Here is a 24,273-nt window from a genome sequence, read left to right on the forward strand (position 1 = left end):
TATTGATCCTATCCTACCTCTTCCACTTCAGAGGGCTTCTATTTAAGGCACTGAAATGTTACACCTCTGGGAGGGAGAGAAAGAATGGGAGAGGGTGTGGGGGGGGGGGTGAGAAGGGCGTCCGGATCCGAGCAGAGCCCTACATGTGACCAGGAGACAGACACACCGTTACAGGTCTATTTATAATGTGGTGAATGGCTAGGCCCCACTCTGACTCTGCTACACCACAGGCAAGGACAGGCGGACGCAGGAGGACAAACACACAGCATGTCACTGCTGCAGGAAAAGCTGAACCTGGAGACTTTATACTCATCCCACAGGTAGGAGGCCATTCTTGCTGAACAGACACTAAACATATCAGCATGGAATACCTACACCACACATACTGTAGCCTACAATACAGTTCCCATCCTTCTTACTGAATGCTAGAATGCTACTTATGGACCCGTGTTGTGCTTATGACAAAAGTTACCATTAGCCTACAAGGCCTCAGAGTGTCCTTTGCACATTTTTTGCACATTTCTGACTTAGTTTCATTATAAAAAGCTGTCTATCAACCCAGAACAAAGCCTCAACAGCATACGTTGAATGGTATCTGAACTGGTTGACTTTGAAGAGTTGGACGGGTTAAAGCTCTTTCCATAAAGTGGATTTTAATGCATATGAATCTTATATCTTTATGTATGTGAAAACAAAAGATACGCTAACTCGAATGTATTTATTTTGGACCACATTAGGATTTATATGGGTATGGACTGTATGCCAAAGTTTATGCAGAGTGAAGAGGCGAGTTACAATATGTCTGACATAGATTGCACACGCTAATAGAATTTTAACCTTGAGATGTTTCCAGTATGCATAGTATGTTGTGATGTTGTAGGTGGAAGGTTACAGTTGTCGTTGCCCAACTCTGATCACATGACCATTTTTCCAGGAGTAGGGCCATGATGTATTTCTGGGGGTCTGTTATGGAACTGCAAATGCCATGTTTCTGTGAGGCATTCTAGCCCATAACATTTTTACATGAACTGATCTACCGGGTGTAGATTTCGACAAGGTACTGCTTGAACTAGAGTCCGCTTTCATATAGCAAGAGGGGAGGGCAGTGAGTTCATCACAACAACACCCCAAGACAAATCAAAACATTAGTTCTAAGTCTGAAATGGCACGAGGGCACCGTTTACAAACAATTTTAAAAAAGTAATATTTTATAGTTTCCTTAAAAGTATTCATTACATCTTCAGATAAATATCTGTAAATATAATTTGTAAAAGATGCATAAACAATCTGTGTCATACTGTAACAGCATGTGCCTTAGGTTACTTTCAATTTGTTTTGCACACTTCTCCCCCCCCCCCCCCCCCCCCCAAGTGAGAATACAGTGCATTCAGAAACTATTCAGACCCCTTCACTTTTTACACATTTTGTTACGTTACAGCCTTATTCTAAAATTGATTCAATTGTCCCCCCCCCCCCCCATCAATTTACACACAATACCCCATAATCACAAAGCAAAAGTAGCTTACATACAGTGAGGGAAAAAAGAAGAACATCTGCAAAGAGGAGTGGGACAAAATCCCTCCTGAGATGTGTGCAAACCTGGTGGCAAACTACAAGAAACGTCTGACCTCTGTGATTGCCAACAAGGGTTTTGCTACCAAGTACTAAGTCATGTTTTGCAGAGGGGTCCAATACTTATTTCCCTCATTAAAATGCAAATCAATTTATAACATTTTTGACATGTGTTTTTCTGGATTTTTGTTGTTGTTATTCTGTCTCTCACTGTTCAAATAAACCTACCATTAAAATTATAGACAGATCATTTCTTTGTCAGTGGGCAAACAAACAAAATCAGCAGGGGATCAAATACTTTTTTCCCTCACTGTAAGTATTCAGACCCTTTACTCAGTACTTTGTTGAAGCACCTTTGGCAGCAATTACAGCCTCGAGTCTTCTTGGGTATGACACTACAAGCTTGGCACACATGTACTTGGGGAGTTTATCCCATTCTTCTCAGCAGATCCACTCAAGCTCTGTCAGGTTGGATGGGGAGCGTCGCTGCACAGACATTTTCAGGTCTCTCCAGAGATGTTTGATCGGGTTCATGTCCGGACTCTGGCTGGGCCACTCAAAGACATTCAGAGACTTGTCCCGAAGCCACTCCTGCTTTGTCTTAGCTGTATGCTTAGGGTCGTTGTCCTGTTGGAAGGTGAACCTTCACCCCAGTCTGAGGTCCTGAGCGCTCTGGAGCAGGTTTCATCAAGTATCTCTCCGTACTTTGCTCCGTTCATCTTTCCCTCGATCCTGACTAGTCTCCCAGTCCCTGCCACTGAAAAACATCCCCGCAGCATGTTGCTGCCATCACCATACTTCACTGTAGGGATGGTGCCAGGTTTCCTCCAGACAAGACGCTTGGTATTCAGGTCAAAGTGTTCAATATTTGTTTCATCAGATCAGATAATCTTGTTCATCATGGTCTGAGTTTCCTTTAGGTGCCTATTGGCAAATTCCAAGCAGGCTGTCATGTGCCTTTTACTGAGGAGTGGCTTCCGTCTGATTAGTGGAGTGCTGCAGAGATGCTTATCCTTCTGGAAGGTTCTCCTATCTCCACAGAGGAACTGGAGCTCTGTCAGAGTGACCCTTCTCTCCCAATTTATCAGTTGACCAGGCGGCCAGCTCTAGGAAGAGTCTTAGTGGTTCCAAACTTCTTCCATTTAAGAATGATGGAGGCCACTGTGTTATTGGGGACCTTCAATGCTGCAGACATTTTTTGGTACCCTTCCCCAGATCTGTGCCTCGATACACTCCTGTCTCAGAACTCTACGGACAATTCCATGGCTTGGTTTTTGCTCTGACATCACTTGCACTGTAAACTGTGGGACCTTATATACACAGGTGTGTGCCTTTCCAAATCATGTTCAATCAATTAACTTTACCACAGTTGGACTCCAATGAAGTTGAAGAAATATCTCAAGGATGATCAATGGAAACAGGATGCACGTGAGCTCAATTTCGAGTCTCATAGCAAAGGGTCTGAATACTTATGTAAATAAGGTATTTGTTTTTTATTTTTAATAAGTGTGACGCTCACTGTCTTCAAACTCCCTGTCATGAGCCAAGGCGCAGCGTGTATGTAATTCCACATCTTTTAATGAAGTGAAACTTTCACAAAAATAACCAGGTAAACAGAAACCGAACGTGACACAACCGTGGCGCACACAAACACAAACGGAAAATAAATAATTACCCACAACATTAGGTGGGAAAAAGGCTGCCGAAGTATGATTCCCAATCAGAGACAACGATAGACAGCTGCCTCTGATTGGGAACTACACTCGGCCAAAAACAAAGAAATAGAAAACATAGAATGCCCACCCAAATCACACCCTGACCTAACCAAATAGAGAAATAAAACGTGTCTCTAAGGTCAGGGCGTGACAATAAGTTTGCAAACATTTCCTGTTTCCACTTTGTCATTATGGGGTACTGTGTGTAGACTGTAACGCAACAAAGTGTGGAAAAGGACAAGGGGTCTGAATACTTTCGAAATGCACTGTATGTAAAGGATTCTATAACCTTTCAACTTTGACATTTTAACTGACGCCCTTAAATGTTGTGTTGTTTACAGATGCAGGAACCTGTGAAGGTTGCCATGGACGACTTAGACCACAGTGTGCACATAGCGGAGCGGGACTGGGACAGCTTCTATAAGGAGAGTGAGGAATGCTCCCTGCCACAGCCCGAGCTTGCAGGCTCAGACGACTTGGGCCTCAGTGATGAGGAACCAGAGGATTCTGTGTGCCCAGTGTTTCCAGCCTTAGGCAATGTCCAAGATGACCCCCGGCAGCAGAATGCAGCTCCAAACACTGCCATCCCATCTGAGCCCAGTGTTAAGGAAGAGGCTACCCTCAGAGAGGATTTCATCTGTACAGACCTGCCTGTAAAGATTTGTGAGAGTGGCTCTGAAGAAACACAACTAAATGATCCATTGAGCTTAACTGAGGAAGAGGGTGGTGCTCTCTTGGACAGTTTCTTTGACAACTCCCCCCATGCACAGAAAGAATCAGATTCTGGCTACTATGGAGAAAACAGAGGATCTGGGTACTTTGAAGAAAACAGCCTCACCACAGAGTTGGTAAAAGACACCCCAGGAGAGACTGCTGAGCAGAACACAGAAGAGACCTCTAGGAACCAGAACATAACAAAAAATCTGGGTTCAGGTCCAGAATCTTCTAGCAACAAGTGCATAGCTAACAGTGACCCCTCTGGAGCCTGTGATGTCTCAGATATCAAAGGATTCGACGGAGAGCTGCCAAGCGAAGGTGGCACTGGTACATTACATGACATCTTAACACCCCTCTCCCTACAGCCAGTTCCACTGCCACACCAAGACCTGTATCCAGGCCAAAATATCAGCCAGGAGCAGCTGTTGTGCCACACAGAAACAGCTATATTATGCGAGAGACATGCCATTGTGGCGCCAAGGGAAGAAAAAGAGCGCTGGTTTGTGACCGTGAACGAAAGTCAAGCGCCTCACAGAGTGCATGCTGCCACCGCGGTGAAAAAAAAAAGAAGAAAAAAAAAAACTTGTAGGAATTCAGTCCCACGGGGCCACCACACCTCAGAGGGGCCAGACCCTCCCCCTGAGAGTGAGTCAGAGATAGATATAGACAGAATGGAGGAATCTAACAGACAGGAGACCATGAATGAGTTTAGTACCCAGTCATGCAATAAGTCAAAACCACTGCCAGACACACACACATTGCCAAATAATTATCATAGAGAAGTCTATATAGAGTTTCCCAAAATAAATGTAAGCTATTCGGAGTTACCCCCTCTCTTTTCAGAGTTAAGCTCTTCATCATCAATCAGTGAAGACGTGAATATTTCTACAGAGTCGCCCCTCCAGAGGGATGACTCCACCGAGGCGCTCGACCCAGAGTCGTCTATAGAAGAAAACAAACAGGAAAATTACAGCTCAGCCGTTGGCTTAAAAAGGTCAGTAGACCATCCATTATCCAAACTACAACACCTATTACTTGCACTTCACCGCTCTGAGTCTGTGTACTCGAATGAGGAAGGGGAATTATTTTACACCACCAGCACCAGCTATGATTCTGAAGAGGAGTATGTCTCAGCCACAGAAATGGAGGATACTAACATACCTTCCAGTGAGATAGATTCCACTCTCTCTGCCTCTCTTCCTCTACAAACCCCTACTGCTAATTCACAGCCACTAATTCAGGAAGACTGTCTAAATTGCCCCTTGTTGTCACAACGTGAAGGTTATGAAAACACAGCTGACCAGGCTTACATCGAGTCTGTCAGAACATGTCCCTCCACTGGTCACAGTAACAGTAACCCTATAATGTCAGAGGAAAGCTCAGTGCCGGCTGATTCAAAGCACAGCCCTGACTCCCACATGACTAATGAGACACCAGCACACAGAGCTGGTGAGCCACTTACAGTCTGGGAACATTTACCACAGACGAACACTTCAGAAGATCAACCTCCTCTTCCTCTTCCCGAAGTAACAGTGACACCAACAGAAAACCCTGAAACATCGTATAATGCATCAGACCCTACTCGCCCAGTGTATGCCATCTCTGCTTTTTGGGATGAAATGGAAAAATTGACGATTAAAGACATCTTGCACCTCAGGGTATGCAGAAGCCCATCTCCCCCGAAGGAGACCCTCCATCCTCAGGAATCTGACAGTGCACGTGTTGATGTCACAGTCACAGACGCAGACATGCTGAACAGTTCCCTGACTGATATTGAGGAATACTATTCACAAGACAGCTCACTAATGGACACTTCCGATACCGCAGACTCTGACTATTTCACACACAATGATGACTCCCCCAAGCCAGACCGCTCGAGTTGCGAGTTCTCTACCTTCTCCGATTTTGACGAAGAGTACATGCCATTTTTCGGCACTAGCTCAATCCCCAGCCCTGAGCTTGGGAACTTCGAACGGAGAAGATCAGAGTCTCCCTGCTCAGGGGCCATCTCACAGGAAGAAACAGACTCCAGTACTGGCCTGGCCACTCCTGTTGACTGTGAGGAGCTTGCAGCACTATCCTCCTCCTCTGAAGACAGCATCCCCAACAAAGACAGCATCTCCAACACCAGCCTCCTCCCAGAAGCTACATGCCTGAAAGGGATCAGGAAGAGCAGAAGCATGCTCAACATTGTGCAAGATCTGGAGGTAGCTCAAGTAGAGACGCAGCTGAAAGACATGCACAATGCCCAAGCTCTGGATGTCGAGAAGCAACTGAAAGACATGTGCAATGTACAAGCAGCTCTGGAGGTCCACATGCAGCTGAAAGACGTACACAATGTACAAGCTCTGGAGGCAGAGATGCAGCTAAAGGATGTGCCCATTGTACAAGGTCTGGATATAGAGATGAGGCCAAAAGACATGCGCAATGCCCAAGCTCTGGAGGTTGAGATGGAGCTAAAGGACATGCTCGAGGAAGCCGAAAATAGTTTTTTTCTCAACAGCTGTCAGGACTTAGACTTTGCGGAGAATCCTGTTCTTGCAGTGATTGATAGAATCAGCCGAATGCCCTCCCCAATTCTACCCAATACAGACATACTGGACGAGCGCTACAGAATCACCTTTCCAGAACTATACGAGTACCTGTTCACAGAGGATGTCCTCTCTGTCTACGAGTCCCTTCTGTCTACGTCAGTGGCTGAGTGCTGTTATGACTACTCTCTCTCTGAGTACGGAGCTGGAGTGTTATTCCCTCCCCTGGTCCAGCAGTCCCTGCATGGTGAAGGAGAACCAGTCCACATCTTCTCCTGCTCTCGCTCGGCTGCACAAGACCTCAGGTCCCCTGAACTGGAAGATTTTCTCTTCCCACAACAAGACACATATCTCGAATCCGAGGAGGACGACCGCTCCCCTATCCGAGTGGTGACTCGCTCCGACATCCAGGCCAAAGAGGCTGTGTCCTTCTCCTCGTCCGCCTCTGCAGCCCCAGATGGTTACCCACAAAACACCCACTTCTACAGCCAGAGAGGCTGGACAGGGAACTGGAAAAGCCTGCTCTCCCTGAGGAGGAACCGCTTCCCAGGAATGGGCAGCACTAGCAGTAGCTGGTGCTGGAGGTCTGGTGCCTGGATGTCTCCAGCTGTGGGTCAGGCTCAGAGGGCTTTGCCCCCTCCCATTACACAATGCAGCCAAGCTGATACAATTGTCAATGAGGCAACCAGGATCTCCCCTCCTCCACCTGAGGTCATTCAACTCGGACACCAGATCTTCAGACAGCTTTCAGAGAAGCAGAGACGATTCAAAAGCCTACAGACAACCGTCTCAGTGTCAAGTATGTATTATCTAGTGATGTGAGATGGTTGATCCTTTACGTATACAATCACACATTGTGTACATACATACTCTTATACTTATACATACAGGTAACTGCCAAAATAATGGAAACACTTGAGTAATTGAGGGATTCAAAATATATTGAAAGCAGGGGCTTCCACACAGGTGCGGTTATGAGTTAATTAAGCAAGTAACATCCCATCATGCTTAGGGTCATGTATAAAAATCCTGGATAGGCCATTATTTTGCCTACCATGGCTATGCTCCCATAGGATAACAATGCCCCCATTTATTAGGCACGAGTGGTCACTGAATGGTTTGATGAGCATGAAACGATGTAAACCACATGCCATGGCCTTCTCAGTCACCTGATTTCAACCAAATTGAACACTTATGGGAGATTCTGGAGCGGTGCCCGAGACCTCGTTTTCTACCACCATCAACCACACAACACATTTCCCATGGGAAAATGGTGTCACATCCCTCCAATAGAGTCCCAGACACTTGTAGGATCTATGCCATCTTTGCTGTTCTGGTTCGTGGTGGCCCAACGTCCTATTAAGACACTATGTTGATGTTTCTTTTATTATGGCAGTTACATGTACATTATACATAATACTTAATACATTTTATGTATTAAGGTAATGTATTTTCATTGACCCATCTCAGTTACATGTGTTTTCCCTCCTGTAGAGAAAGATGGCATCCTCTTCTCACTGAAGCAGTCTGACATGTGTCTGGTCTGTATTGCCTTTGCCTCCTGGGTACTGAGGTCAGCAGATCCAATGGCTGCAGATACATGGAAAGCAGGTAAATCCATAGAACCGCTTACTATTGCTAAAAAGCACTGTCATCAATTATCATTGGTTTTTATATCAATGTTTTATTGTATTTATTCTATACATTTCTTGGGTATTAAAACGGAATATAAATAAGTCAATTACTCATGTCTAATTGTAGCCAGGATGCCAGTCTGTTTCTACACTTGCCAACTCCTTGTGGAATTGCCATGCCAAACATTGGCCGGACAATGAGTTACCAAGGTAGCACAAACAGAGCTTGGACCGGACTGGTGTAATTGCGAGACAGGTTTCAAATTATGTAAACAAATCTCTCTGAACAATTGTTCAGCTCTGCTGGCAAATGTGAGTGCCATATCTGCCATCCAGTACCTTCGGCGCTACGTGGTGAAGAGAAGGGAAGCTGGAGATCTGAATGATTCAACTGAAGATAAGGCATGATATATAGCTATTGCTTCTAGAGAACCCTTTCCAGACATTTTAACTTGGGTCCATAGGAGTGTCATAAGAGTTTCATACAACGTAGAAACACGAACAACCATTTACAGTTGAAGTCTGAAGTTTACATACACCTTAGCCAAATACATTTAAACTCAGTTTTTCACAATTTCTGACATTTAATCCTAGTAAAAATTCCCTGTTTTAGGTTAGTTAGGATCACCACTTTATTATAAGAATGTGAAATGTCAGAATAATAGTAGAGAATGATTTAATTCAGCTTTTATTTCTTTCATCACATTCCCAGTTGGTCAGAAGTTTACATACACTCAATTAGTATTTGATAGCATTGCCTTTAAATTGTTTAACGTGGGTCAAACTTTTCAGGTAGCCTTCCACAACCTTCCCACAATAAGTTGGGTGAATTTTGGCCCATTCCTCCTTACAGAGCTGGTGTAACTGAGTCAAGTATGTGGGCCTCCTTGCTCACACACGCTTTTTCAGTTCTGCCAACACATTTTCTATAGGATTGAGGTCAGGGCTTTGTGATGGCCACTCCAATATCTTGACTTGGTTGTCCTTAAGCCATTTTGCCACAACTTTGGAAGTATGCTTGGGGTCATTGTCCATTTGAAATAACCATTTGCGACCAAGCTTTAACTTCCTGACTGATGTCTTGAGATGTTGCTTCAATATATCCATATAATATTCCTCCCTCATGATGCCATCTATTTTGTGAAGTGCACCAGTCCCTCCTGCAGCAAAGCACACCACAACATGATGCTGCCATCCCTCTGCTTCACGGTTGGGATGGTATTCTTCGGCTTGCAAGCTTCCCCCTTTTTCCTCCAAACATAACGATGGTCCTTATGGCCAAACAGTTCTATTTTTGTTTCATCAGACCAGAGGACATTTCTCCAAAAAGTACAATCTTTGTCCCCATGTGCAATTGCAAACCGTAGTCTGGCTTTTTTATGGCGGTTTGGAGTAGTGGCTTCTTCCTTGCTGAGCGGCCTTTCGATATAAGACTAGTTTTACTGTGGATATAGATACTTTGTACAGTTTCCTCCAGTATCTTCACAAGGTCCTTTGCTGTTGTTCTGGGATTGATTTGCACCACAGTACGTTCAACTCTGGGAGACAGAACGCATCTCCTTCCTGAGCCTTATGACAGCTGCGTGGTCCCATGGTGTTTATACTTGCGTACTATTGTACAGATGAACGTGGTACCTTTAGGCGTTTGGAAATTGCTCCCAAGGATGAACCAGACTTGTGGAGGTCTACAATTTGTTTTCCGAGGTCTTGGCTGATTTCTTTTGATTTTCCCATTATGTCAAGCAAAGAGGCACTGCGTTTGAAGGTAGGCATTTAAATACATCCACAGGTACACCTCCAATTGACTCAAATGATGTCAATTAGCCTATCAGAAGCTTCTAAAGCTTTGACATCATTTTCTGCAATTTTCCAAGCTGTTTGAAGGCACAGTCAATTTACTGTATGTAAACTTCTAACTTCTGAATTATAAGTGAAATAATCTGTGTGAAAACAATTGTTGGAAAAATAACTTGCATCATGCACAAAGTAGATATCCTAACCGACTTGCCAAAACTATAGTTTGTTAACAAGAAATGTGTAGAGTGGTTGAAAAATGAGTTTTAATGACTCCAACCCAAGTGTATGTTAACTTCGGACTTCAACTGTATATCTCAATCACAGTAGTAATTGCCATAGCATTACATAATTTTTACTGGCAGGACAGTAGAAGTAAAGTTAATAAGCATTCTAATCCAGAGAGAGGCAGTTTTCCGGATACAGATTAAATCTAGTCCGGGACAACAAAAAAAGCAGGCTAAATGGAGAATCTCCATCGAAAGTGCTTTTTAGTCTGGTACTGGGTTTAATCTGTGTCTGGGACATAGGCCACTAATGTTTTACTCAACAGGAAGCTTGAGCTGGTAAATGATATTCGATTTTGACAGTGAGACATTACCTAAATTGCGATGTTCAGTATGCAAATATTTCTCAGACAGGATTAAACACCTAAATAGCAGGGATAAAAATGTTCTGGGTGAACGGAGGTTGATGTGGACCATAGAGACTAATAGAGACTGTGCAGTATGTCAATGTAACTTTACAGTAACATGGTAAGCATGACTATGTGGTGCCTTCATGTAATAAAACAGAGTATTCGGGCCTTGTAAAAAGCATTTGTTGTGATTAAGTCAGTCAGCATGGTCAGTTCCTACATTTTATCAAGAGAATTTGAAAGCTAATCATTAGTGCCTATTTTTGACATATGTGCAAAGCAAAATGCAATTTGTATGTAGAAAGTCTATGTGGAGAAAATGGATTTGTCAAGAGTTACGTGTAAGTCAAAGATGTCAGTCAGCCTGGTAGGTTTGTGTTAATGCTCGGAGAGAGGCTACAGCCTACAGTATATGTCTTTGCTTTGTCATGCATGCAAACGGGAGAAACGTGCTAAATATTCTGTGCTTGCAAAAAGGGAGATGTGCAACATTTCATGTGAATGTACATGGTCAACGTACGTATAGTTTATTGTACAGGGTCAACGTACATATAGTTTATTGTACATGGTCAACGTATGTATAGTGTATTATACATGTCATGACAGAATGTCCTTACAAAGCGTTACGTTGAGGGAAGAAAAATAATTGGAGGGAGTTTTAAGTATGTCTAAATGAAAGAATTGATACAATTTGATAACGCGTGGTTGGTTGCTGTGTAATAAATGATCTCAATGATGGTCAGTCCAAACAATTCATTCAGTTGTTGCAAATTACCATCTCAGATATCAATTACATTTCCACCAAGGGCTCTGTTGAGTACACAACATATTATATCACATTGTGCATCAATTAAAGTAACTGAATGTACTTCAGCATGATTCTGCATATTTATAAAATGCCAATATTAACATGGTCTATGCAAGTCTCCGATTTGTTTTCTCGGCAGTAGAAAGGCCAAATGGTATCTGCAATATTTGAGATATTTGAAATGAATATCATACACTAGCACTTTTCACCTTAGAAAAGTTTAATGACCCTCTATGATAATATGGTACTGTGTGTGTAAGTTGATGGAATAACTTCAAGAAGCTATTTGTCATTGTTTAGCAATTAAATGTACCACCATGCATCTCTTCCTCTCAGTCTCCACTTCATTTCCATATAATTGCACAAGTCTGGATGTAGGGTCTACATTACCATACACTCAGTGTGTTGGGACTTGAAATGGCCACAGTGTACAGTGATCCTACTGAAACAGCACAGCTTCAATGAGGAAGGGTGAGGATTGCCCCCTATTGGCCAAATGCTGTTACCAGAACAATTCCCCCCCAAAAGGTCTATCCTAAGCAACCAATACATACAGAAGATATACTTTGAACAAATGTTATCATGTTATTGCAGAATTATTTATTCAAATAAATATGCAATGCATACATTTTTGTTTTTCCGTATTATTATTATTTCACATAAATATTAAAACAGGATTTGTCCATGGTAGGGATGCCAAGGTTATAATGCTTTTTCTGTTTCGTCTAACCAACACAATATTACTTTCCTGATCCACTGTTCTAAACACTGTTTTCTGTCAGGGGTGACAATAGTGATACTCCAATTTATAATCTTCTGTGCTAACCCACTTTACTTTATAACGCTATATATACTGTGTGTATATCTAAATAATTTAACTTTATTGTGCCAGCTTGCAAGTCAAGAATTCACACCTCATATTAATAATAATCATAGTTATTAATATAGAATATTGAACATATATTATTTACAATCTCAAAAATGTACTGTGTGTGTCAGAGCTTAGGTTAAATTGTGAAAACTTATCTTGAAATATATAAAACTTTAGGGTTTAGACAAATATTTAGCAGATATAGAATAAAATTAATCTACTATGCTTTTTAGTTGTCTAAACACAAATGAACAACGCTACTCTAAGTTCTGATGAAAATCGAAAGGGAAACAGTCATGCAAGGTTATTACAGTCAATCATCCAAACATCTAATATTAAATGTCATTCTGTACAAGGAGATCATTCAGATTGTTTAGAAATTAAAATGATAGTTCACCCCCCCAAATCAAAGTTTGTCAGATGTTTTCATAACTCCAAAAAAGGTGAGCCATATTCCGCACTCGCTATATATATTGCATTAGGAGAACTCTAGAAACAACAAAATCCATATGGAGTGGTAGACAACAAATGGTATGGAATAGAGACTACACTAATCTTCAATTTCTATAACCAGACCATTATTGAAATATGAAAAAGTATCATAAAAACTTGGATGATTTGGGGGTAAACTATTCCTTTAAGTGCTGAGCAAGAAACAAGCATACAGATCCAAAGATAGTTCATTCTCAATTACATTTAGACTTATAGAAAAGGATACACTAAGATTAGTTGTCGCATAATGTCAAAAGTACACAGCATTGCTATCTCTATGTATTTCCATGGTGACTCACACCGTCAGGTGTCTCACGATGGCTTGTCACCTTCTTTCTTCAGGCGGCTGCGGAGGAAAACAACAACACAATATGAATGTCAGTGCAATAGCTCATCAATAAACCAAGATCCTAATTTTGTCGAGGGATTGAAGACTTCTCAATAAATGCATAAATGAAAGCGCTGTGGTTCAGCTAAACTGTTGTTGTTGGTTGTTTTTCGAGGTGGTAATCACCTCACCTGTAGTAATCCTCCTGCCCGGGCAGAGGCCCCCCATGTTGTAGGTGGTGGTGTCCATGCAGCCACTGCTGCTCCATGGCCAGCCTCTGCAGCTCTGCTGACTGGGCGTGCATGGCCTGGAGCTGGTGGGCTGCAGACATCTGTGGGATGGGGCCCTGAAGCTCACGGGGGTACCCTGCTCCTGCAACAGCGGCATAGGCTGTTTGGATGTTGATCAAGGGACACAAAACCTCAGAGTGAGTCTCAGCCAATTCACAATAACACAGAAATATAGACTAAATACAGTGAACTGAATGTGTGCGTTCCCATATAAAACAGTGAAGGTTGAGGTTCCTCACCAAACAGTGGGTGTCGCAGCATGTCATGGTCGTGGGGCAGGTCGTTGAGCAGAGGGTTGGGGATGGGGCCTCCGGGGAAGGGGAAGCGGGCCAGGCGGGGCCCTGGAGCCAGGGGATCCAGAGGGTGGGGGCCATTACCTGGGTGACAGTAACACACATCATCTAATGAAGCAGGAGAACAAACAGTATATCAATTAACACATATCACACACATCAGTTAACATAGGGCAGGGGGGGGGTGAACAATACACACATACCAACTGATAACTACACTGGTAGACAGATACAGTAATAGTGGGGAGAAGCATCCTCTCTCAACAATAAATAAGACTACCAAACAACATTAAATAAGAATGTTTTAATTTATTTTAATGAAGATAGCTACCTTGTAGCAGAGATTGGTCCTTAAGCTTCACTCACCATAGATGTGGAACAACTATTACCACTTAATTCTGTTTAAACATTTTTTAACATTTAAATCGGATTTGATTGTTTTAGAAGACAGAACTAAAACAATAATCAATTTGTGAATATGCAGCACACATATGTACACACATATCCTGAAGATGAAACAAAAACAAAAAAACAGTGCCCTTACCCTCACCTTGGTTGAGCGGGTCCTGCTGGTGCAGGTGCAGGTGTGAGTGGATGTGGGAGTGCTGGTGGTGATGCGGCGTCACGTTCAGCATCTGCAGCCTGGCGGCCGGGTCATTCGCCACAGACGCCATCCTCTCTGCGTGGAGCCTCTCGGCAGTTAGCCGCTCGGCGTAGCTCAGCTCCGGACGCATCTGGGGCCCGGCCAGGGCCAGCGCCTGTCTCTCCCTCTCCAGGTGGTTCTGCATGGCCGGGTGGAAGTGGCCAAAGGGGTGGTGGGGCGGCCCAGCGATGTGGGGCAGGGCCAGGGCTCCATGTCGGGCAAAGTGCTCCATGGGGTTGGCTGATGGATGCATGGTCTCCATTTCCGGGGGTTTGACCTCAAAGCCGGGCTTCATCCTCTCGCGGAGCTCCCTCTCTCGGAGGTTACGGAGCTCCCTCTCTCGCATGCTGGGGTCGGCGGCGTACAGGCCGGGCATGTGGTAGGCCAGCAGTGGGTCCCCGGGGGACAGGGACACGAAGAAGGGGTGGTTGCGGTTGGTGGGGGACATGACGTGGGGTCGGGCGTACTCACTAAGGGTGCGCAGGGCCGGGGTGTCGGGGCCGATGTAAGGGGGGACTGCCGCCACGCTGGTGGGGGGCTGCTCGAAGGAGGAACGCATGTGGACCTGGCCAATCATCTGGACATCACTCATACGGCTGTCGTGGGACGAGCTGGACGCTCTCTGGAAGAGGGAACATTAAGGTGGTTAAGATTTGCGAGAAAACAATGTATAGAGCCCTACAGACATCATTAACTGATAAAGTAACAGCAGCGCGGCAGCAAGAGACACCAGCGCATGCTGGTCGACTTAAATAGACCGCATGTAAATAAGAGTGCGAATCCAACTGGTGCAATATCCACTGATGCCACCACACTCGGGTTTCCCTTCTGAACGGGCCACAATTTATTCATGTGAAAGAAAACAAACAAGGAATAGAGGGAAGACCACAGCATATTACTCACAGCATTTTTCTCTTCCTGCCTCTCTCGTTCCCTCTCCCGCTCTCTCTCCCTGTCCTTCTCCCTCTCCCTCTCTCGGGCGTTGTGTTCAGCCTCTCTCTTGGATCTCTCCACAGCCTCCTCTCTCTTCTTGGCCAGCTTGGATGAGGCCAGAGGAGTGAAGAACAGGTCTGTTCTGGAACACGAGTTGTAGCCACGGTCCAGGTGTTTGATAAACCTGAAAAGAAAAACAATGGACGTGTATCAAAACAGCATATTTAGAAATCACACAACATTACGTTTGAGAATGTAGCAAACTCAGATGAACAAACATCTGTTATACATCGAGAAACACAACACCATAAGATGGTCAACAATATGGCCACAATTAAATCTGTAAAGGAGACCTATTCTATAAGACCATCATGAGCGATGTCATGCAGTAAGTACCGTGCTGATTGGCTGGCGTGGCTGGCGATGTCGACAACCGAAGGTTCTGGCGAGGGACTTCTAGGTGGAGGGGGCGGGCTCTCAGGCTCACACTCATCCAATGGCTCTTCTTTAATCTGGACATGTGACCCTCCCATGCCAATGGGGTTTCCGGGCGAGGGTCGCAGGGGCATGGAGGTGAAGGAGGGCTGGAGACCAGGGACTGGACCCATGGTAGAGGGAGCAGAGGGGACAGGGTGCAAGGCCGAGGGGCCAGAGGAGGGCAGGGTGGAGTGGGAGTGACTGCCTCTGCCATGGAGGTTCTGCAGCTGAGTGAGCACGGGAGGTTGGGGTGGGAGTCCCTGCTGCATGGGTAGGGACTGGGGCATGAGCTGGAGGGGGGGTGGAGGGGCACCGGGAGGGTGCTGGTTGGGCAGGGAGTTGAGGGGCTTCAGTGCTGGCGGTGGGGGCAGGTTGGACGGCATCTGGGGGAAAGGGGGAGCAGAGGAGAGGTGCGGTGGCTGCTGCTTGTGCGATGGTGGGATGGGTGTGGTTGGGGGTGGTTTGATTTGGGGCCCAGAAGTAAGGGGGATCGCCTGGGAGAGAGGAGGTTCCCTGGGTATGTGAGGAGGGGGTCGCTGGGTGCGGGGGCCCTGGGTGGGAGCACCATGGAGGGGCAGGGTGGGAGGAAGAGAGCCAGGTGGAGGAAGAGGACCCTGGAACACAGGAGATGGAGGATGAAGGGCCTGTCCCAGTGGTGGAGGGAGGGGTGATGGGCCAGGGAGGGGTGATGGGCCAGAGATGGGGTGTGAGGAGGGGGGTGGGGGTTGGCTGTGTGTTGGGCCTGACTCATAGCCAGCTGACTGACCAGCCTGAGCAGGCTGGGGGGGTTCTGGGGAGTGGGGTACCTGGGCCTGTACCTGGCCAGGCTCTGCAGAGGGAGAGGTGCCACGGGGGGGCAGGAATGTGGTCGAGACTGCAGCCTGCACTGGATGAACAGCCGGTGCGGTCTGTGTTACAGCCAGGGCAGCAGCAGCAGGGGCACTGATGGTCTCTGCTGCCGCCTGGTGGGCACCCTGGGGCTGCTGGACAGAGGAGTCGGAATCGCTCTCATTGCCCTCGTTGCCCTGGTGAGGGCTGGGGATGCTGGGGGAGGAGGAGCGGTTGTCCTGGTCGATGTCTTTGGTGTCGCTGCTGCCGTCGTCTTGGGCACTGCGGCTGTCTGAGCAGCTCTCCTCCTCCACCTCCCCCCCCTCTGGCTCAGCCTCTCCATCGCCCTCTGACCGGCACTCCACCTGTTCACCCTGAGAGGAATGACACACGGTTAGAATTGTCGATGAGGGGAGTTAATGTTACATGAAAAGAGGCAGTGGATAGTTCCAGGCACACCCAACAATGTAGCTCAGCGCAGGAAGATAAGACATTAACTGAAGAATAATGAGGAAACAAAAGCATTTCTGAGAGCTGGTTTTGTACATTTTTGCTTCTCACTGATCTTGAACCTGTTTGCGGTCATCGCCTCGCTACCGTCTTAGTCTCCGTCTCACCTGCTGTGTTTTCGTCCTTTTAGTTGCTGTTCTCTCAGGCTCCTCTGGGTCCTGGGCTGCACTCTCCCTGGAACGTTTAGTACTCTTTGGTAGGGGCACCTCTTCCTTGATCTTCTGTTGGATGGAAGGAATAGAATTCGGTTATTCAATTCAGTTCTACGGTGTACGTACAACACAGTCAAAAGTCAAAAGTCTTCAGACGAAGAGGAAGCTCTGGTCTGAATAGCAGATATACAACTAGACATTTGTTAAGATATGAAGTGTACTTTCAATTCACAAATGCGCCATTACAGTGAATACATATATCCCTGACTTAAAAAAGAAAAGATTAAAAAAAGAAACATGTACCTTGCCAGGTTTCTTTGTGGAGTCAGTCTTGTCTGAGCTTCTGGATGTGTTGGAGGTGGAGCTAGCTCCACTGGGTGCAGGAGACGGATGGCTACTGGACTGCTGGTCTTCACTGGTAGGGGAGCCTGTCCGCCTCTTGTGGCCACTTCTTAGTGAAGACAACTGGAGAGAGATACAACAGAGTAAGTACTGAAAGAGAGAACGATTGTAACAACAACAGACAAAGATCTGGACGGTACTGACTGAGGCAAATTAGTGAGGGTGGCAGGGGAGGTATCCACTAGACGGGGCTAATATGGGAGGCTCTCAGCCTTACCGGTGCTCTGCTGCGTCGCGTCCTCATGCCGTGCTTCCCGTTGCCCTCCTCTTCCTCTTTGACAGGTTTGAACATAAATGGAGGGTCAGCAGGCTTGGGGCCGGGCGGCAGGCGGCCATGTTTGTTGTAGAAGGTCCGACAGGTGGTACACAAGAGGATGTTATCTCTGCCGCCGTGCTGCCAGTCCTTAGAGGCTGAAATTAAGTCCCAGTGCAGTCAAAAAAAGGGAATTTCCTGTGTGTGTGTGTGTGTCTGTATGTATGTATGTATGTATGTATATACACTGCTCAAAAAAATTAAGGGAACACTTAAACAACACAATGTAACTCCAAGTCAATCACACTTCTGTGAAATCAAACTGTCCACTTAGGAAGCAACACTGATTGACAATACATTTCACATGCTGTTGTGCAAATGGAATAGACAACAGGTGGAAATTATAGGCAATTAGCAAGACACCCCAAATAAAGGAGTGGTTCTGCAGGTCGTGACCACAGACCACTTCTCAGTTCCTATGCTTCCTGGCTGATGTTTTGGTCACTTTTGAATGCTGGCGGTGCTTTCACTCTAGTGGTCGCATGAGACGGAGTCTACAACCCACACAAGTGGCTCAGGTAGTGCAGCTCATCCAGGATGGGACATCAATGCGAGCTGTGGCAAGAAGGTTTGCTGTGTCTGTCAGCGTAGTGTCCAGAGCATGGATGCGCTACCAGGAGACAGGCCAGTACATCAGGAGACGTGGAAGAGGCCGTAGGAGGGCAACAACCCAGCAGCAGGACCGCTACCTCCGCCTTTGTGCAAGGAGGAGCACTGCCAGAGCCCTGCAAAATGACCTCCAGCAGGCCACAAATGTGCATGTGTCTGCTCAAACGGTCAGAAACAGACTCCATGAGGGTGGTATGAGGGCCCGATGTCCACAGGTGGGGGTTGTGCTTACAGCCCAACACCGTGCAGGACGTTTGGCTTTTGCCAGAGAACACCAAGATTGGCAAATTCGCCACTGGCGCCCTGTGCTTTTCACAGATAAAAGCAGGTTCACACTGAGCACATGTGACAGACGTGACAGAGTCTGGAGACGCCGTGGAGAACGCAACATCCTCCAGCATGACCGGTTTGGCGGTGAGTCAGTCATGGTGTCATTTCTTTGGGGGGCCGCACAGACCTCCATGTGCTCGCCAGAGGTAGCCTGACTGCCATTAGGTACCGAGATGAGATCCTCAGACCCCTTGTGAGACCATATGCTGGTGCGGTTGGCCCTGGGTTCCTCCTAATGCAAAACAATGCTAGACCTCATGTGGCTGGAGTGTGTCAGCAGTTCCTGCAAGAGGAAGGCATTGATGCTATGGACTGGCCCGCCCGTTCCCCAGACCTGAATCCAATTGAGCACATCTGGGACATCATGTCTCGCTCCATCCACCACAGACTGTCCAGGAGTTGGCGGATGCTTTAGTCCAGGTCTGGAGGAGATCCCTCAGGAGACCATCCGTCACCTCATCAGGAGCATGCATAGGCGTTGTAGGGAGGTCATACAGGCACGTGGAGGCCACACACACTACTGAGCCTCATTTTGACTTGTTTTAAGGAAATTACATCAAAGTTGGATCAGCCTGTAGTGTGGTTTTCCACTTTAATTTTGAGTGTGACTCGAAATTCAGACCTCCATGGGTTGATAAATTTGATTTCCATTGATAATTTTTGTGTGATTTTGTTGTCAGCACATTCAACTATGTAAAGGAAAAAGTATTTAATAAGAATATTTAATTCATTCAGATCTAGGATGTGTTATTTTAGTGTTCCCTTTATTTTTTTGAGCAGTGTATATATATTTCCACACTATGAGGTTGGAATAATACTGTGAAATTGTGGAAATTATGATAATGCCTTTTCGTACACATTTTTGCCTGTTTTGGTGGGATGGAGTTTTAGCCTGCCTGATGATACGATTTCATACTGAGATCAAAACAGCTGCATTGGACCTTTAAAAAATGTAATTTAATTTGATCAACGGTATTGATCCCGAAAGGAGAAATTGGATTTGGCAGCTACATAGTACACAGACACACAATGCATAAGAACCCATTGACCTGAGCACTGGTGGCTGGTGGAGCAAGTACGATACATGACATCAATGCAAGCTAATAGAATCAATGGGGGAATAACATTGTTGTGTTCTCTGAAGAGAAATGGAGAGAGTTCAGTTGTACTCACTGGTAGTAGCACAGTGTCCACAGGTGCCCTGCTCGCTGTCTTCACTGTCCAGATCGTCCTCACTGGCTGAACTCACGTCCACTGCAGGAGAGAGAAGAGATCAGATTAAAGACTATACCCACTCCTATTCATTTCGATCTTATTGTGTTGTCTACAGTTACTGGACTAGAAGATAGACTAACGGCCTGCCATAAAATCAGCTAAATCTTAGGGGAATTGATCCTCCCCGGCACTCACATGATTGGGCCCGGGAGGGGGTATTCACAGTGGCAAGGGCTGCGCGAGTCTTGGCCTTGCGTGAGGATGGCTGTCTACGGTGCTGACGGTAGGGCCGAGTGCCTGCGGCCTCGGGCGTTTTTTTCCAGTGGTAGTAGAATGTGATCAACTCACCCTGCCAACAACAAAACACGCATGATTTTGAGGAGGGGCACAGATTGCAGATTCCAATGAAGATACTGACTGCATCTCAAACAGTTAGGTCTGTTGATTGTGTGTATAGTTATGTCTAGACAGACATGAGAGGCAGTATGATAGTAAAATATATTACATCCGGTGTTTTCATTTACCGTCTTCTTGTTGGGCAGCAGCTCTTTGCGAATCCTGAAGAAATGTTTACCGTACTGTCTCAAACCTTTGATAAACCGCTTCTGTTGATTGTAAAAAGATTGTCGTGGAAGCAAAACAAAGTCAACATAGTTCCCAAACATTTGTCTTGTGCAATATACCATGCAGTGTAAACGTGTTTCGTAATGTTGCACTGTTGTCTATGTTATGCAATGGCCATAATTCATATTGAACATGCATAGCATTGTTGCTTGGAGTAACCCGATGCAACCACAGAACAGCCCTAACAGCACATAGGGCCATGTACTGTCTTGAAATTTGAGCGCTTAACTCAAATATCTGCGCTGACATCAAGGACTGATTTATGCAAAAGCCTGAGCTGCAACGCTCATCTCAACTCTAAATCGGGTCCATAGTGTCTAAAGTTAAACATTGTCTTTGCACCTGAAGTAAGCATGGTGCAAGCTGCCTTACCACGTCATCTTCTGACCAACATTTCTCAATAAGTTTGGGCACGGGTTTCTTCACTAGGCGCTGCAGAGCTTTAGCCGCGTCATAGCGGCTGGCGTGTAACTGTAAAGGGAGACAAAGGAACACAGAGCTCCTGAGAAGGGTTACAGATCTTATTCGTAGCAATATATTGTTCAAACAATTGTACACGGGATATTTTTTTTCTATTTTTTTTTCTCTACCATATTTTTCGGAAAAACCACAAATTACATTTAAAAAGAAAAAGGAGAAAAAATGAAGTAAGACAGGTGAAAATTAAGTGATCTTATTGTTCCATTTCATATTCCCATTTAGATGCAGCAAAGTTATCCTGCTGACCATGTTTAAAGCGTTGAGTGTGGTATCGTCACGAGAGGCCGCCAAACAACCATCCTCTGTGGATCCTCCATCACACATTCCTGCAAACGCTGCCATGCTCCTTCAATCAGGAAGAGGCAGGAAATATAAATAAATTAGGAGGGCTGTGCAGTCAGTCAGGATGAAAAGCATTGTACACTACAGACCCCTACAGAAGTGTTTTTAAATGACATTATCTTTAACAATAATGACCTGACAGGCTAGCTCGAAGAACTCTGATAGGACAAGTCTTTGGACTAAATGACAGTCACACTTTCTTGATATGCTCACCAATCTGAAACAATTATGTTCTTTCTGCACACAACTTCATGACCATAGTAATGCACATCCCTCTCACCACCAGTGTTATGCAACGCATCCCACCAGTCTTTACATCTGGCAGGAATCGTATGCACCATTCATCACACAAGAGATACAGTATGAGTGTAGCCTGGTCCCAGACCCATTTGTGCTGTATAGCCAACAACAACAAGAGTTGGATATACAGCAAAAACAGATCTGGGACCAGGCTAAATTGAGTGCTGCTGAGTTGACACTAACCTGGCAGCTCTGAGGTACATGAGGAGGTCACAATCATTGACCCCTGGCATCCACACCAACTCTTCATTCTCTGTCTGGGTCTGCACACCAAGCACAGGGCGTGGTTGCAGCTCAGGGAGCTTGGCCTGCATACACACAAATAATACAGACAGGTACCATGTTATTCTCACCGTCACAGACAGTTTATTACAATGATATGACTTTTGCACCATGTAATTCACAAATACGGGCAAATATACGTCAGGTTATGACCGTGAGATAGTTTATGATGACACACTGTATGAATCAAGTAGCTCACAGATTTTGCAACAGAGATGGTCAAAGACATAGCGGTACTGCTAAGGTCTCGTATGGGCAATACAGACTAGACAGTGACATCCTGCCTACAGGGGTTTGTTGGACTATTACCTGATGACTTGATCCCACTCTGATCTCCCCCTGTGTGCTGTTCAGGCTCCTGGAAATAGGGATAATTCAATTATAACATAAGTTACATATAGCATTACATTGTTATATTATTACATTATTGTAGATTTCATTACATTAACTAGCCTTTATTGTATAATATTTGCAACTGATAATATGAACAGAAAGGAACCAAGATAAATATTTTTTGGACAATGCAATGCAAGAAACACAAGTATTTTTATTTGTTGTTGCATCAAGTCAACTTGACACAATTTCATCAACTGTATTATTAATCAAGTAAACACTGTAAGGCCAGTAGGTAGCCCAGCAGCTAAGGAGTTGGAGCATTAGCTGGTTGCTGGTTTGAAGCCCGGGCCGGGCACTGGAAATAAAGGGCGGATTTGATCTGGCAACTGGAGAGCTGCTGGGTTCAGTTTAACAACAATCCCCTATGGTTGGGCCCTTAACCCCACAACATGCTCTTCATCCAGGGGTGCTACACTGCAGCTTGATCCTGTGCTCTTCTTAACTGTGTGCAATCTAATTTCGGTTGTCTGGTGTAACATATGGATAATAAGGTTGTATTGGATTTGAATGTTTATTGCTATTCAATTCATGTTCTGTTCTAAAACAGAAAGAGAACTAGGTCTACTGCTAGATACCTCCCTTTGTATGACATAGTAATGCATGTGTTGTTTATATGCAACAGTGATTATGCATATGTAACACAAATCACAGGGCAAATATGCTATATGAGTAGTGGCAATATTTTAATCCCCATTCTAAATATCAGAATATTACAGTTTTAAAATTGCATTTCAATTGGGCAGTGCTTTCCTTTAATCCCGCCCATCCATCCGTAAGAGCCAATCTGAGTGCGGGTATTACGTTCCCGCCTCCAAGCATTACATAAACGAGACTCGTCTCGAGGCCCTTGCAAACATATCACACATTGACATCTTTTTACAATTGTCAACAAGCATTTATTGCTTTCGAGCGTATAACGCATATTTTAGATTTTAAATAAATCAACCTCATGTCGTCAACGCGTCTTTTTACGTGGCACGACAAGTCTCGCAAAATGGAGTATTGATATAACCTAGCTACATACTCTTTTCCAATGTGTAGCTAGCCACCCATCTTTACAGGGAGCAGAAAATCGACAGAAACCACAGCAACTCTGTCACAGTTGATTTGACACATACCGGTATGACACTAAAGTCCAAAATCCACTAACGTAATAATATATTTTGTCCGTACGGTAGCTAGCTTGTTAGCTTTACATAGATTAGGCTAACAACTCCATCGCGACAATTGCAATTCCCAAGTATGTCATAAAAATGGCAATGTAAACATTACAATACAAGATGTTCGCGTCCAAAAACATATACATTTAACGAGGCAACTTGAATACCTTCTCGGACTGAACAAGTCGTCCATGTCGGAGGCTTGTGTCGTTTTTATGTTGACACTGCCAGCGTAGTGGTCGATACAAACTATGCAATTCCTCTATTTCATAGCTACTACTCAAAATGGAGGCTACGAAGAGTCGATTTTATTCCTACCACTAAGCTGTGCAATGACCTCAGCCCCCACACGCAGCCTTCAAAGTTCCTTTCTCTGTAGACATAACTGAGCATGTGCCGCGGTCCCTAATACGATCATCCACTTGATGTTCACAGAGCCGTGCCCCTTTAGAGCAACGACGCAAAAAAATACAGAAGATCAAACGTATAAAATATAATTCAGAATTCCAGGAAGATTGTAGAAAGCGAGAAAACTGATTAGGTTAAATGACAACTGTCCTTACCAAAAACAATTAGCTATAACTAAATTCAAGAT

The 24,273-nt window shown here is 45.0% G+C and overlaps 2 protein-coding genes across 9 annotated transcripts; one reads left to right on the forward strand and one right to left on the reverse strand.

Annotated features, from left to right (window-relative positions):
* The first annotated feature begins 179 nt into the window (after nt 1-179).
* Nucleotides 180-13,234, forward strand: perm1b (PPARGC1 and ESRR induced regulator, muscle 1b). Of its 3 annotated transcripts, none has more exons than XM_031824747.1 (4): nt 180-320; nt 3,629-7,334; nt 8,030-8,146; nt 13,114-13,234. In XM_031824747.1, the coding sequence occupies exons 1-4, from the start codon at nt 195-197 to the stop codon at nt 13,170-13,172; spliced, it is 4,008 nt and encodes a 1,335-aa protein (XP_031680607.1). In that variant the 5' UTR covers nt 180-194; the 3' UTR covers nt 13,173-13,234. The 3 variants fall into 3 exon arrangements, with proteins under 3 accessions (XP_031680607.1, XP_020317632.1, XP_031680603.1); XM_020462043.2 differs by lacking the exon at nt 13,114-13,234 and adding an exon at nt 8,468-8,773; XM_031824743.1 differs by lacking the exon at nt 13,114-13,234 and adding an exon at nt 8,297-8,460.
* On the reverse strand, nt 11,092-24,071 carry rereb (arginine-glutamic acid dipeptide (RE) repeats b). 6 transcript variants are annotated; one of them, XM_020486937.2, is made up of 17 exons: nt 23,846-24,071; nt 22,432-22,480; nt 22,024-22,148; nt 21,445-21,544; nt 21,091-21,189; nt 20,619-20,699; nt 20,290-20,443; nt 20,053-20,133; nt 17,845-18,038; nt 17,529-17,690; nt 17,181-17,294; nt 15,655-16,937; nt 15,229-15,442; nt 14,233-14,947; nt 13,629-13,766; nt 13,291-13,489; nt 11,092-13,117 (listed from the first exon to the last, which is right to left on the reverse strand). In XM_020486937.2, the coding sequence occupies exons 1-17, from the start codon at nt 23,869-23,871 to the stop codon at nt 13,084-13,086; spliced, it is 3,768 nt and encodes a 1,255-aa protein (XP_020342526.1). In that variant the 5' UTR covers nt 23,872-24,071; the 3' UTR covers nt 11,092-13,083. The 6 variants fall into 6 exon arrangements, with proteins under 6 accessions (XP_020342526.1, XP_020342512.1, XP_031680639.1 ...); XM_020486923.2 differs by having other exon boundaries at nt 13,629-13,790; XM_031824779.1 differs by having other exon boundaries at nt 13,286-13,489; nt 13,629-13,790.
* Nucleotides 24,072-24,273: the final 202 nt, after the last annotated feature.

The sequence above is a fragment of the Oncorhynchus kisutch genome, linkage group LG1, assembly GCF_002021735.2.
Source record: "Oncorhynchus kisutch isolate 150728-3 linkage group LG1, Okis_V2, whole genome shotgun sequence".
Classification (NCBI taxonomy): domain Eukaryota; kingdom Metazoa; phylum Chordata; class Actinopteri; order Salmoniformes; family Salmonidae; genus Oncorhynchus; species Oncorhynchus kisutch.